General features: G+C 45.1%; 1 protein-coding gene and 4 non-coding genes across 5 annotated transcripts in view; 4 read left to right on the top strand and 1 right to left on the bottom strand.

Moving 5' to 3' along the window:
* FANCI (FA complementation group I) overlaps window positions 1-15,774 on the bottom strand; it is a 135,472-nt gene extending 119,698 nt beyond the window's left edge. The window contains exons 1-2 of the mRNA XM_088472958.1: window positions 15,513-15,774; window positions 14,240-14,341 (exon numbers count right to left, since the gene is read on the bottom strand). Coding sequence (XP_088329084.1) covers window positions 14,240-14,323 — 84 coding nt within the window. The 5' untranslated portion in view covers window positions 14,324-14,341; window positions 15,513-15,774. The remainder of the gene's footprint in view (window positions 1-14,239; window positions 14,342-15,512) is intronic.
* On the top strand, window positions 13,578-13,650 carry TRNAR-ACG (transfer RNA arginine (anticodon ACG)). The gene has a single exon. It is a non-coding gene; the product is annotated as a tRNA-Arg (tRNA).
* Window positions 15,775-15,900: 126 nt separating the features above from the next.
* On the top strand, window positions 15,901-15,973 carry TRNAR-ACG (transfer RNA arginine (anticodon ACG)). The gene has a single exon. It is a non-coding gene; the product is annotated as a tRNA-Arg (tRNA).
* A 294-nt stretch (window positions 15,974-16,267) lies between these two features.
* Window positions 16,268-16,340, top strand: TRNAR-ACG (transfer RNA arginine (anticodon ACG)). Its single transcript has one exon. It is a non-coding gene; the product is annotated as a tRNA-Arg (tRNA).
* A 378-nt stretch (window positions 16,341-16,718) lies between these two features.
* On the top strand, window positions 16,719-16,791 carry TRNAR-ACG (transfer RNA arginine (anticodon ACG)). The gene has a single exon. It is a non-coding gene; the product is annotated as a tRNA-Arg (tRNA).
* The last annotated feature ends 474 nt before the right edge of the window (window positions 16,792-17,265 follow it).

Below are 17,265 nucleotides of genomic sequence, written 5' to 3'. Positions count from 1 at the left end.
TCTATGGACTGTCACACTTGTGGGCTCACTGTACTATACACTGTCACACTTGTGTGCTCATGGTACTATACACTCTATGGACTGTCACACTTGTGGGCTCACTGTACTATACACTATGGACTGTCACACTTGTGGGCTCACTGTACTATACACTATGGACTGTCACACTTGTGGGCTCACTGTACTATACACTCTATGGACTGTCACACTTGTGGGCTCACTGTACTATACACTCTATGGACTGTCACACTTGTGGGCTCACTGTACTATACACTATGGACTGTCACACTTGTGTGCTCACTGTACTATACACTCTATGGACTGTCACACTTGTGGGCTCACTGTACTATACACTCTATGGACTGTCACACTTGTGTGTAACACTGCACTGTACTATACACTCTATGGACTGTCACACTTGTGGGCTCACTGTACTATACACTATGGACTGTCGCACTTGTGGGCTCACTGTACTATACACTCTATGGACTGTCACACTTGTGGGCTCAATGTACTATACACTCTATGGACTGTCACACTTGTGGGCTCACTGTACTATACACTCTATGGACTGTCACACTTGTGTGCTCACTGTACTATACACTCTATGGACTGTCACACTTGTGTGCTCACTGTACTATACACTCTATGGACTGTCACACTTGTGGGCTCACTGTACTATACACTGTCACACTTGTGTGCTCATGGTACTATACACTCTATGGACTGTCACACTTGTGGGCTCACTGTACTATACACTATGGACTGTCACACTTGTGGGCTCACTGTACTATACACTATGGACTGTCACACTTGTGGGCTCACTGTACTATACACTCTATGGACTGTCACACTTGTGGGCTCACTGTACTATACACTCTATGGACTGTCACACTTGTGGGCTCACTGTACTATACACTATGGACTGTCACACTTGTGTGCTCACTGTACTATACACTCTATGGACTGTCACACTTGTGGGCTCACTGTACTATACACTCTATGGACTGTCACACTTGTGTGTAACACTGCACTGTACTATACACTCTATGGACTGTCACACTTGTGGGCTCACTGTACTATACACTATGGACTGTCGCACTTGTGGGCTCACTGTACTATACACTCTATGGACTGTCACACTTGTGTGTAACACTGCACTGTACTATACACTCTATGGACTGTCACACTTGTGGGCTCACTGTACTATACACTCTATGGACTGTCACACTTGTGTGTAACACTGCACTGTACTATACACTCTATGGACTGTCACACTTGTGGGCTCACTGTACTATACACTATGGACTGTCGCACTTGTGGGCTCACTGTACTATACACTCTATGGACTGTCACACTTGTGGGCTCAATGTACTATACACTCTATGGACTGTCACACTTGTGGGCTCACTGTACTATACACTCTATGGACTGTCACACTTGTGTGCTCACTGTACTATACACTCTATGGACTGTCACACTTGTGTGCTCACTGTACTATACACTCTATGGACTGTCACACTTGTGGGCTCACTGTACTATACACTGTCACACTTGTGTGCTCATGGTACTATACACTCTATGGACTGTCACACTTGTGGGCTCACTGTACTATACACTATGGACTGTCACACTTATGGGCTCACTGTACTATACACTATGGACTGTCACACTTGTGGGCTCACTGTACTATACACTCTATGGACTGTCACACTTGTGGGCTCACTGTACTATACACTCTATGGACTGTCACACTTGTGGGCTCACTGTACTATACACTCTATGGACTGTCACACTTGTGGGCTCACTGTACTATACACTATGGACTGTCACACTTGTGTGCTCACTGTACTATACACTCTATGGACTGTCACACTTGTGGGCTCACTGTACTATACACTCTATGGACTGTCACACTTGTGTGTAACACTGCACTGTACTATACACTCTATGGACTGTCACACTTGTGGGCTCACTGTACTATACACTATGGACTGTCGCACTTGTGGGCTCACTGTACTATACACTCTATGGACTGTCACACTTGTGTGTAACACTGCACTGTACTATACACTCTATGGACTGTCACACTTGTGGGCTCACTGTACTATACACTCTATGGACTGTCACACTTGTGTGTAACACTGCACTGTACTATACACTCTATGGACTGTCACACTTGTGGGCTCACTGTACTATACACTATGGACTGTCGCACTTGTGGGCTCACTGTACTATACACTCTATGGACTGTCACACTTGTGGGCTCAATGTACTATACACTCTATGGACTGTCACACTTGTGGGCTCACTGTACTATACACTCTATGGACTGTCACACTTGTGTGCTCACTGTACTATACACTCTATGGACTGTCACACTTGTGTGCTCACTGTACTATACACTCTATGGACTGTCACACTTGTGGGCTCACTGTACTATACACTGTCACACTTGTGTGCTCATGGTACTATACACTCTATGGACTGTCACACTTGTGGGCTCACTGTACTATACACTATGGACTGTCACACTTATGGGCTCACTGTACTATACACTATGGACTGTCACACTTGTGGGCTCACTGTACTATACACTCTATGGACTGTCACACTTGTGGGCTCACTGTACTATACACTCTATGGACTGTCACACTTGTGGGCTCACTGTACTATACACTCTATGGACTGTCACACTTGTGGGCTCACTGTACTATACACTATGGACTGTCACACTTGTGTGCTCACTGTACTATACACTCTATGGACTGTCACACTTGTGGGCTCACTGTACTATACACTCTATGGACTGTCACACTTGTGTGTAACACTGCACTGTACTATACACTCTATGGACTGTCACACTTGTGGGCTCACTGTACTATACACTATGGACTGTCGCACTTGTGGGCTCACTGTACTATACACTCTATGGACTGTCACACTTGTGGGCTCAATGTACTATACACTCTATGGACTGTCACACTTGTGGGCTCACTGTACTATACACTCTATGGACTGTCACACTTGTGTGCTCACTGTACTATACACTCTATGGACTGTCACACTTGTGTGCTCACTGTACTATACACTCTATGGACTGTCACACTTGTGGGCTCACTGTACTATACACTGTCACACTTGTGTGCTCATGGTACTATACACTCTATGGACTGTCACACTTGTGGGCTCACTGTACTATACACTATGGACTGTCACACTTGTGGGCTCACTGTACTATACACTATGGACTGTCACACTTGTGGGCTCACTGTACTATACACTCTATGGACTGTCACACTTGTGGGCTCACTGTACTATACACTCTATGGACTGTCACACTTGTGGGCTCACTGTACTATACACTATGGACTGTCACACTTGTGTGCTCACTGTACTATACACTCTATGGACTGTCACACTTGTGGGCTCACTGTACTATACACTCTATGGACTGTCACACTTGTGTGTAACACTGCACTGTACTATACACTCTATGGACTGTCACACTTGTGGGCTCACTGTACTATACACTATGGACTGTCGCACTTGTGGGCTCACTGTACTATACACTCTATGGACTGTCACACTTGTGTGTAACACTGCACTGTACTATACACTCTATGGACTGTCACACTTGTGGGCTCACTGTACTATACACTCTATGGACTGTCACACTTGTGTGTAACACTGCACTGTACTATACACTCTATGGACTGTCACACTTGTGGGCTCACTGTACTATACACTATGGACTGTCGCACTTGTGGGCTCACTGTACTATACACTCTATGGACTGTCACACTTGTGGGCTCAATGTACTATACACTCTATGGACTGTCACACTTGTGGGCTCACTGTACTATACACTCTATGGACTGTCACACTTGTGTGCTCACTGTACTATACACTCTATGGACTGTCACACTTGTGTGCTCACTGTACTATACACTCTATGGACTGTCACACTTGTGGGCTCACTGTACTATACACTGTCACACTTGTGTGCTCATGGTACTATACACTCTATGGACTGTCACACTTGTGGGCTCACTGTACTATACACTATGGACTGTCACACTTATGGGCTCACTGTACTATACACTATGGACTGTCACACTTGTGGGCTCACTGTACTATACACTCTATGGACTGTCACACTTGTGGGCTCACTGTACTATACACTCTATGGACTGTCACACTTGTGGGCTCACTGTACTATACACTATGGACTGTCACACTTGTGTGCTCACTGTACTATACACTCTATGGACTGTCACACTTGTGGGCTCACTGTACTATACACTCTATGGACTGTCACACTTGTGTGTAACACTGCACTGTACTATACACTCTATGGACTGTCACACTTGTGGGCTCACTGTACTATACACTATGGACTGTCGCACTTGTGGGCTCACTGTACTATACACTCTATGGACTGTCACACTTGTGGGCTCAATGTACTATACACTCTATGGACTGTCACACTTGTGGGCTCACTGTACTATACACTCTATGGACTGTCACACTTGTGTGCTCACTGTACTATACACTCTATGGACTGTCACACTTGTGTGCTCACTGTACTATACACTCTATGGACTGTCACACTTGTGGGCTCACTGTACTATACACTGTCACACTTGTGTGCTCATGGTACTATACACTCTATGGACTGTCACACTTGTGGGCTCACTGTACTATACACTATGGACTGTCACACTTGTGGGCTCACTGTACTATACACTATGGACTGTCACACTTGTGGGCTCACTGTACTATACACTCTATGGACTGTCACACTTGTGGGCTCACTGTACTATACACTCTATGGACTGTCACACTTGTGGGCTCACTGTACTATACACTATGGACTGTCACACTTGTGTGCTCACTGTACTATACACTCTATGGACTGTCACACTTGTGGGCTCACTGTACTATACACTCTATGGACTGTCACACTTGTGTGTAACACTGCACTGTACTATACACTCTATGGACTGTCACACTTGTGGGCTCACTGTACTATACACTATGGACTGTCGCACTTGTGGGCTCACTGTACTATACACTCTATGGACTGTCACACTTGTGTGTAACACTGCACTGTACTATACACTCTATGGACTGTCACACTTGTGGGCTCACTGTACTATACACTCTATGGACTGTCACACTTGTGTGTAACACTGCACTGTACTATACACTCTATGGACTGTCACACTTGTGGGCTCACTGTACTATACACTATGGACTGTCGCACTTGTGGGCTCACTGTACTATACACTCTATGGACTGTCACACTTGTGTGCTCACTGTACTATACACTCTATGGAGTGTCACACTTGTGGGCTCACTGTACTATACACTCTATGGACTGTCACACTTGTGGGCTCAATGTACTATACACTCTATGGACTGTCACACTTGTGGGCTCAATGTACTATACACTATGGACTGTCACACTTGTGGGCTCACTGTACTATACACTCTATGGACTGTCACACTTGTGTGCTCACTGTACTATACACTCTATGGACTGTCACACTTGAGTGCTCACTGTACTATACACTCTATGGAGTGTCACACTTGTGGGCTCACTGTACTATACACTCTATGGCAGGGATTCCCAACCACGGTCCTCAAGGCACACTAACAGTCCAGGTTTTAAGGATAGCCATAGTTGAGCACAGGTGACTTATTTAGTACCTTAGTTATTTTGATATAACCATCTGTGCACAATCATGGATATCACTAAAACCAGGACTGTTAGTGTGCCTTGAGGACTGAGGTTGGGAATCACTGCTCTATGGAGTGTCACACTTGTGGGCTCACTGTACTATACACTCTATGGACTGTCACACTTGTGTGCTCACTGTACTATACACTCTATGGACTGTCACACTTGTGTGCTCACTGTACTATACACTCTATGGACTGTCACACTTGTGGGCTCACTGTACTATACACTCTATGGACTGTCACACTTGTGGGCTCACTGTACTATACACTATGGACTGTCACACTTGTGTGCTCACTGTACTATACACTCTATGGACTGTCACACTTGTGGGCTCACTGTACTATACACTCTATGGACTGTCACACTTGTGTGTAACACTGCACTGTACTATACACTCTATGGACTGTCACACTTGTGGGCTCACTGTACTATACACTATGGACTGTCGCACTTGTGGGCTCACTGTACTATACACTCTATGGACTGTCACACTTGTGTGTAACACTGCACTGTACTATACACTCTATGGACTGTCACACTTGTGGGCTCACTGTACTATACACTCTATGGACTGTCACACTTGTGTGTAACACTGCACTGTACTATACACTCTATGGACTGTCACACTTGTGGGCTCACTGTACTATACACTCTATGGACTGTCACACTTGTGTGCTCACTGTACTATACACTCTATGGACTGTCACACTTGTGTGCTCACTGTACTATACACTCTATGGACTGTCACACTTGTGGGCTCACTGTACTATACACTGTCACACTTGTGTGCTCATGGTACTATACACTCTATGGACTGTCACACTTGTGGGCTCACTGTACTATACACTATGGACTGTCACACTTATGGGCTCACTGTACTATACACTATGGACTGTCACACTTGTGGGCTCACTGTACTATACACTCTATGGACTGTCACACTTGTGGGCTCACTGTACTATACACTCTATGGACTGTCACACTTGTGGGCTCACTGTACTATACACTATGGACTGTCACACTTGTGTGCTCACTGTACTATACACTCTATGGACTGTCACACTTGTGGGCTCACTGTACTATACACTCTATGGACTGTCACACTTGTGTGTAACACTGCACTGTACTATACACTCTATGGACTGTCACACTTGTGGGCTCACTGTACTATACACTATGGACTGTCGCACTTGTGGGCTCACTGTACTATACACTCTATGGACTGTCACACTTGTGGGCTCAATGTACTATACACTCTATGGACTGTCACACTTGTGGGCTCACTGTACTATACACTCTATGGACTGTCACACTTGTGTGCTCACTGTACTATACACTCTATGGACTGTCACACTTGTGTGCTCACTGTACTATACACTCTATGGACTGTCACACTTGTGGGCTCACTGTACTATACACTGTCACACTTGTGTGCTCATGGTACTATACACTCTATGGACTGTCACACTTGTGGGCTCACTGTACTATACACTATGGACTGTCACACTTGTGGGCTCACTGTACTATACACTATGGACTGTCACACTTGTGGGCTCACTGTACTATACACTCTATGGACTGTCACACTTGTGGGCTCACTGTACTATACACTCTATGGACTGTCACACTTGTGGGCTCACTGTACTATACACTATGGACTGTCACACTTGTGTGCTCACTGTACTATACACTCTATGGACTGTCACACTTGTGGGCTCACTGTACTATACACTCTATGGACTGTCACACTTGTGTGTAACACTGCACTGTACTATACACTCTATGGACTGTCACACTTGTGGGCTCACTGTACTATACACTATGGACTGTCGCACTTGTGGGCTCACTGTACTATACACTCTATGGACTGTCACACTTGTGTGTAACACTGCACTGTACTATACACTCTATGGACTGTCACACTTGTGGGCTCACTGTACTATACACTCTATGGACTGTCACACTTGTGTGTAACACTGCACTGTACTATACACTCTATGGACTGTCACACTTGTGTGCTCACTGTACTATACACTCTATGGACTGTCACACTTGTGTGCTCACTGTACTATACACTCTATGGACTGTCACACTTGTGGGCTCACTGTACTATACACTGTCACACTTGTGTGCTCATGGTACTATACACTCTATGGACTGTCACACTTGTGGGCTCACTGTACTATACACTATGGACTGTCACACTTATGGGCTCACTGTACTATACACTATGGACTGTCACACTTGTGGGCTCACTGTACTATACACTCTATGGACTGTCACACTTGTGGGCTCACTGTACTATACACTCTATGGACTGTCACACTTGTGGGCTCACTGTACTATACACTATGGACTGTCACACTTGTGTGCTCACTGTACTATACACTCTATGGACTGTCACACTTGTGGGCTCACTGTACTATACACTCTATGGACTGTCACACTTGTGTGTAACACTGCACTGTACTATACACTCTATGGACTGTCACACTTGTGGGCTCACTGTACTATACACTATGGACTGTCGCACTTGTGGGCTCACTGTACTATACACTCTATGGACTGTCACACTTGTGGGCTCAATGTACTATACACTCTATGGACTGTCACACTTGTGGGCTCACTGTACTATACACTCTATGGACTGTCACACTTGTGTGCTCACTGTACTATACACTCTATGGACTGTCACACTTGTGTGCTCACTGTACTATACACTCTATGGACTGTCACACTTGTGGGCTCACTGTACTATACACTGTCACACTTGTGTGCTCATGGTACTATACACTCTATGGACTGTCACACTTGTGGGCTCACTGTACTATACACTATGGACTGTCACACTTGTGGGCTCACTGTACTATACACTATGGACTGTCACACTTGTGGGCTCACTGTACTATACACTCTATGGACTGTCACACTTGTGGGCTCACTGTACTATACACTCTATGGACTGTCACACTTGTGGGCTCACTGTACTATACACTATGGACTGTCACACTTGTGTGCTCACTGTACTATACACTCTATGGACTGTCACACTTGTGGGCTCACTGTACTATACACTCTATGGACTGTCACACTTGTGTGTAACACTGCACTGTACTATACACTCTATGGACTGTCACACTTGTGGGCTCACTGTACTATACACTATGGACTGTCGCACTTGTGGGCTCACTGTACTATACACTCTATGGACTGTCACACTTGTGTGTAACACTGCACTGTACTATACACTCTATGGACTGTCACACTTGTGGGCTCACTGTACTATACACTCTATGGACTGTCACACTTGTGTGTAACACTGCACTGTACTATACACTCTATGGACTGTCACACTTGTGGGCTCACTGTACTATACACTATGGACTGTCGCACTTGTGGGCTCACTGTACTATACACTCTATGGACTGTCACACTTGTGTGCTCACTGTACTATACACTCTATGGAGTGTCACACTTGTGGGCTCACTGTACTATACACTCTATGGACTGTCACACTTGTGGGCTCAATGTACTATACACTCTATGGACTGTCACACTTGTGGGCTCAATGTACTATACACTATGGACTGTCACACTTGTGGGCTCACTGTACTATACACTCTATGGACTGTCACACTTGTGTGCTCACTGTACTATACACTCTATGGACTGTCACACTTGAGTGCTCACTGTACTATACACTCTATGGAGTGTCACACTTGTGGGCTCACTGTACTATACACTCTATGGCAGGGATTCCCAACCACGGTCCTCAAGGCACACTAACAGTCCAGGTTTTAAGGATAGCCATAGTTGAGCACAGGTGACTTATTTAGTACCTTAGTTATTTTGATATAACCATCTGTGCACAATCATGGATATCACTAAAACCAGGACTGTTAGTGTGCCTTGAGGACTGAGGTTGGGAATCACTGCTCTATGGAGTGTCACACTTGTGGGCTCACTGTACTATACACTCTATGGACTGTCACACTTGTGTGCTCACTGTACTATACACTCTATGGACTGTCACACTTGTGTGCTCACTGTACTATACACTCTATGGACTGTCACACTTGTGGGCTCACTGTACTATACACTCTATGGACTGTCACACTTGTGGGCTCACTGTACTATACACTATGGACTGTCACACTTGTGTGCTCACTGTACTATACACTCTATGGACTGTCACACTTGTGGGCTCACTGTACTATACACTCTATGGACTGTCACACTTGTGTGTAACACTGCACTGTACTATACACTCTATGGACTGTCACACTTGTGGGCTCACTGTACTATACACTATGGACTGTCGCACTTGTGGGCTCACTGTACTATACACTCTATGGACTGTCACACTTGTGTGTAACACTGCACTGTACTATACACTCTATGGACTGTCACACTTGTGGGCTCACTGTACTATACACTCTATGGACTGTCACACTTGTGTGTAACACTGCACTGTACTATACACTCTATGGACTGTCACACTTGTGGGCTCACTGTACTATACACTATGGACTGTCGCACTTGTGGGCTCACTGTACTATACACTCTATGGACTGTCACACTTGTGGGCTCAATGTACTATACACTCTATGGACTGTCACACTTGTGGGCTCACTGTACTATACACTCTATGGACTGTCACACTTGTGTGCTCACTGTACTATACACTCTATGGACTGTCACACTTGTGTGCTCACTGTACTATACACTCTATGGACTGTCACACTTGTGGGCTCACTGTACTATACACTGTCACACTTGTGTGCTCATGGTACTATACACTCTATGGACTGTCACACTTGTGGGCTCACTGTACTATACACTATGGACTGTCACACTTGTGGGCTCACTGTACTATACACTATGGACTGTCACACTTGTGGGCTCACTGTACTATACACTCTATGGACTGTCACACTTGTGGGCTCACTGTACTATACACTCTATGGACTGTCACACTTGTGGGCTCACTGTACTATACACTATGGACTGTCACACTTGTGTGCTCACTGTACTATACACTCTATGGACTGTCACACTTGTGGGCTCACTGTACTATACACTCTATGGACTGTCACACTTGTGTGTAACACTGCACTGTACTATACACTCTATGGACTGTCACACTTGTGGGCTCACTGTACTATACACTATGGACTGTCGCACTTGTGGGCTCACTGTACTATACACTCTATGGACTGTCACACTTGTGGGCTCAATGTACTATACACTCTATGGACTGTCACACTTGTGGGCTCACTGTACTATACACTCTATGGACTGTCACACTTGTGTGCTCACTGTACTATACACTCTATGGACTGTCACACTTGTGTGCTCACTGTACTATACACTCTATGGACTGTCACACTTGTGGGCTCACTGTACTATACACTGTCACACTTGTGTGCTCATGGTACTATACACTCTATGGACTGTCACACTTGTGGGCTCACTGTACTATACACTATGGACTGTCACACTTGTGGGCTCACTGTACTATACACTATGGACTGTCACACTTGTGGGCTCACTGTACTATACACTCTATGGACTGTCACACTTGTGGGCTCACTGTACTATACACTCTATGGACTGTCACACTTGTGGGCTCACTGTACTATACACTATGGACTGTCACACTTGTGTGCTCACTGTACTATACACTCTATGGACTGTCACACTTGTGGGCTCACTGTACTATACACTCTATGGACTGTCACACTTGTGTGTAACACTGCACTGTACTATACACTCTATGGACTGTCACACTTGTGGGCTCACTGTACTATACACTATGGACTGTCGCACTTGTGGGCTCACTGTACTATACACTCTATGGACTGTCACACTTGTGTGTAACACTGCACTGTACTATACACTCTATGGACTGTCACACTTGTGGGCTCACTGTACTATACACTCTATGGACTGTCACACTTGTGTGTAACACTGCACTGTACTATACACTCTATGGACTGTCACACTTGTGGGCTCACTGTACTATACACTATGGACTGTCGCACTTGTGGGCTCACTGTACTATACACTCTATGGACTGTCACACTTGTGGGCTCAATGTACTATACACTCTATGGACTGTCACACTTGTGGGCTCACTGTACTATACACTCTATGGACTGTCACACTTGTGTGCTCACTGTACTATACACTCTATGGACTGTCACACTTGTGTGCTCACTGTACTATACACTCTATGGACTGTCACACTTGTGGGCTCACTGTACTATACACTGTCACACTTGTGTGCTCATGGTACTATACACTCTATGGACTGTCACACTTGTGGGCTCACTGTACTATACACTATGGACTGTCACACTTATGGGCTCACTGTACTATACACTATGGACTGTCACACTTGTGGGCTCACTGTACTATACACTCTATGGACTGTCACACTTGTGGGCTCACTGTACTATACACTCTATGGACTGTCACACTTGTGGGCTCACTGTACTATACACTATGGACTGTCACACTTGTGTGCTCACTGTACTATACACTCTATGGACTGTCACACTTGTGGGCTCACTGTACTATACACTCTATGGACTGTCACACTTGTGTGTAACACTGCACTGTACTATACACTCTATGGACTGTCACACTTGTGGGCTCACTGTACTATACACTATGGACTGTCGCACTTGTGGGCTCACTGTACTATACACTCTATGGACTGTCACACTTGTGGGCTCAATGTACTATACACTCTATGGACTGTCACACTTGTGGGCTCACTGTACTATACACTCTATGGACTGTCACACTTGTGTGCTCACTGTACTATACACTCTATGGACTGTCACACTTGTGTGCTCACTGTACTATACACTCTATGGACTGTCACACTTGTGGGCTCACTGTACTATACACTGTCACACTTGTGTGCTCATGGTACTATACACTCTATGGACTGTCACACTTGTGGGCTCACTGTACTATACACTATGGACTGTCACACTTGTGGGCTCACTGTACTATACACTATGGACTGTCACACTTGTGGGCTCACTGTACTATACACTCTATGGACTGTCACACTTGTGGGCTCACTGTACTATACACTCTATGGACTGTCACACTTGTGGGCTCACTGTACTATACACTATGGACTGTCACACTTGTGTGCTCACTGTACTATACACTCTATGGACTGTCACACTTGTGGGCTCACTGTACTATACACTCTATGGACTGTCACACTTGTGTGTAACACTGCACTGTACTATACACTCTATGGACTGTCACACTTGTGGGCTCACTGTACTATACACTATGGACTGTCGCACTTGTGGGCTCACTGTACTATACACTCTATGGACTGTCACACTTGTGTGTAACACTGCACTGTACTATACACTCTATGGACTGTCACACTTGTGGGCTCACTGTACTATACACTCTATGGACTGTCACACTTGTGTGTAACACTGCACTGTACTATACACTCTATGGACTGTCACACTTGTGGGCTCACTGTACTATACACTATGGACTGTCGCACTTGTGGGCTCACTGTACTATACACTCTATGGACTGTCACACTTGTGGGCTCAATGTACTATACACTCTATGGACTGTCACACTTGTGGGCTCACTGTACTATACACTCTATGGACTGTCACACTTGTGGGCTCAATGTACTATACACTCTATGGACTGTCACACTTGTGGGCTCACTGTACTATACACTCTATGGACTGTCACACTTGTGGGCTCACTGTACTATACACTCTATGGACTGTCACACTTGTGTGTAACACTGCAGAGTTCAGCAGTGTACGGGCCAGTGGCGCAATGGATAACGCGTCTGACTACGGATCAGAAGATTCTAGGTTCGACTCCTGGCTGGCTCGTTGTGTTTTTTTTAAACTTGCATGTAATAATGTAATGAAAGGGCTCTCATTCATCAGGCAACAGTTAGACATTTCATGTTACTTTAAAGTGAGTTAGTTTTTTTGCTCATTCCTGCACAGCAATAGTAGCTGGCTGTAAATGATGTAGTGTATTCATTAATATTATATCTATAAGGAGCCACAAAATGTCTACATGTTCTGAGCATGCCTTTGCAGATGGAAATGGCAGGATACATAAACTTCATATAAGTTGTTTGCATGCTTTAATTTTTGAAAGACTAATGATGTCATTTCTATCAGCAATCTGCTTTATTATATAGATCAGGTTTCTGGCAATCATTTTGTAGGATTTTTACTACTAGTCTTTCAAAATTATGGTTAATGACAATATTTTAACACAATGATCAAGAAAAACCTTACTATAGGCCAGAGGTTCCAAAGCTCCACCATTACAGTCCAGGTTTTAAGAATATCCATGCTTGAGTCCAGATGGTTAAATCATATTGACTGAGGTACTAATTAAGTCACCTGTGCTAAATCAATGGAAGAGTTTGGGTACCTCCGCTATAGCCTACGCAACCACTCTCACCTCTGCATCTCGGACAGTCTTAAGGTATTGTTGAAGTTCATCTGTTCTCTTTTCAGCAGCTAAAGACAAGATTTTCTGGTCCATAGTATTTAACAAGACACTCTAAAAAATAAATATTGCATTAGTGCTTCTAATAAAGGTAATATGAGTAGCATAATTAAAATTCTCAAGGGGGGGTCAGGATCTATATATGATGTATACAGGGGAAGCATGGCCTGGGGCAGGATCTATAAGGGTGAAGCATGTCCTGGGGCAGGATTTATACGGGGAAGCATGGCCCAATGACGCATATCCACTACAGAATATAAATGGACGATTACGACATCGTTATCGTTGAATCGCTCATTAATCATGCAGTGCATATGCCTGCTGGTCGTTGTCGGCATTGGTCATCGCCTAAACATACTGCCCAACCTGCCAAAAATCGACAGGTTGGGCATGCCCGGGGATGAGGGAGGGTGCCTGCACTGAACAACATAATGTTCAGTGTGGGCACTGCGCAGTATAATGAACGATTGTACGATAATGATGTCGTAATCGTACAGTCGTTCGTTACTCGTGTAGTGGATATGGGCTTTAAGGCAGGATTTATACGGGGGAAGCATGGCCTGGGGCAGGATTTCTATGAGGGAAGCATGGCCTGGGGCAGGATCTTTACGGGGAAGCATGATGTGGGGGCAGGATCTATACAGGTGAAGCATGTCCTGGGGCAGGATCTATATCTATCTGGGGGGCATGGCTGCAGTCTGCTTCTATACTGGGAGTCATGACCTGGGCAATGATCTACAAGGGCGGCATGGCTTCGGGAAGGAACTATAAGGGGTAGGCATGGTCTGGGGCAGAATCTATATTGGGCGGCAGGACAGACTGGCGAAGGATCTATACCGGGGGGCATGGTCTGGGTATGGAGAGAAGGTCTGCATGAGGTACACATGAGTTTATACCACATTACAGACCCTTGAAAAATGCCCTGTAGTACGCCCAAAACTTACAGCTTACTGTCACAGAGGCCTCTGTAAGACGATCTAATATCACAGTATCGTTGCGCTATATATATATATATATATATATATATATATATATATATATATAAGGACCATAGGAAAGATAGGTGAATACTCTGCAATAATGCCTAAGCCAGAGAGGAGAATGACAGTGACAATAACATTGCAGTACGGACAGGCCAGCACATTATAGCAATCAGTCCCCACAGGAGACGGACTGCACCCCCCTTCCCCGGGCTACCAACACTGACTGTGCACAGGGCGCTCACCCCGACTCCGGTTACAAACAGGGCACAGCTCCGGGTGTCCAAAGCCAGCGGTGACCCGGTCCCAGATAAGCCGCGGCGGGTTCCAAATCTCCCGCGCCCGACGTCACTTCCACATCACTATCTATTGGTAATGGTAACATAGACAGCGCCCATCCGGCTATGTGTGCCCTCTTATCTCGCCGGTGCCCGAGTCCTGCCAGTGCCAGGCTACATAGTAATGTCTGCAGCCACACACATATGATCTAATGCAGAATACCCCTACACTACACAGGCGTGTGCTCAGGCAGCCAGACACACGGGATGTAACATAACACGGGTCACATGCGAGTCACTGTAGCATAGGAGCAGAGTGTACTACAGGGCTGGGGGCAGCACTTACGCTCATACAGGGCCAGTGGCGCAATGGATAACGCGTCTGACTACGGATCAGAAGATTCTAGGTTCGACTCCTGGCTGGCTCGGTGTGTTTTTTTAATTTAGTTTTTTTTTAATCCCACCACGGGATTTAATCCCACCATAAGTAGTGAAAGTGTCAGCATCGTACAGACATAAACCAAACCTTTAACTTGAAATGTAAAATGAAAGCTGAGAATACATAGCAGCAAATAACTACCCCCAGTTTCTCAGTGTGTGCTCACTGTACTATACAAACACTATGGACAATCACAATTGTTTGCTCTGTACTATACACTCTATGGACACTCACTTGTGTTACACACGTGTAACACTGCAGAGTTCTGCAGGCAGCAGTGTGCGGGCCAGTGGCGCAATGGATAACGCGTCTGACTACGGATCAGAAGATTCTAGGTTCGACTCCTGGCTGGCTCGTTGTGTTTTTTTTAAGAGGGCTCCACTTGCAAGTAAAATGTGATGGAAGGGCTCTCACACATCATGTTATTTCGGTCATTTTAAATAGTTTTCTCGTAAAGCAAGTGTTTATGTGCATTTTGCAGCTTACTTTATTTAATGTGGTTTACTATTTCTAATAATACTATAACTATTCCATAATCGTACGCTAGCAGTAATGCAGCTGATATGAGACTGTTGTACGTGTGGTAAATGAGTAATGCAGCTGATATGAGACTGTTGTACGTGTGGTAAATGAGTGCAATGTTCAATCTATTGCATGTGTAAAATAAAAGTAGGTAAATAGTCCTTAGTCTGCATTTCCCACTGTGCCTAATGTCAGGCAGACCGCCGTCAGCAGGGCCAGTGGCGCAATGGATAACGCGTCTGACTACGGATCAGAAGATTCTAGGTTCGACTCCTGGCTGGCTCGGCTACACTTTTTTTTTTTTTAAGTAATAATTTTTCCTAAAATGATGATTTATATTTTACATTGCCATTTGTGACTTTAAGACACTTGAGTGATTATTCATTTGGTTAAAACATTTTTGCAGCGTGTGACATTATTATACTACTGTGGGGGAATGTAGCCTCCTTTTTATTGACAAGCTTGCTATTGGTATCCTGTGAAATGGTCTACAGTAACCATGTCAGCATTCATAATGTCAACTATAGAATGTTGCCACGTGCCAATATTTTTAGTATGTTGACACGTTCACAATGTCGACATCTGAAATGTCGCCTTGTGAACATGTCGTAATTTTCCAAATGCCGTCTGTCTGCGTTAGCTGCCGCCAGGCGGGTTAGGGTTAGGCTGCGGGGAAGGGGGTGAGGGGCGGGAGTTTGGGGTTAGGCTGTAGGGAGAGTGGTGGGAGATTAGAGTAAGGCACTAGGGGTTACTGGGAGA

This window comes from Taudactylus pleione, unplaced genomic scaffold (genome assembly GCF_031769625.1).
Source record: "Taudactylus pleione unplaced genomic scaffold, aTauple2 ptg000129l, whole genome shotgun sequence".
NCBI lineage: Eukaryota > Metazoa > Chordata > Amphibia > Anura > Myobatrachidae > Taudactylus > Taudactylus pleione.
The sequence above is the reverse complement of the archived record's forward strand: the minus strand, read 5'-3'. Positions and strand labels throughout refer to the sequence as shown.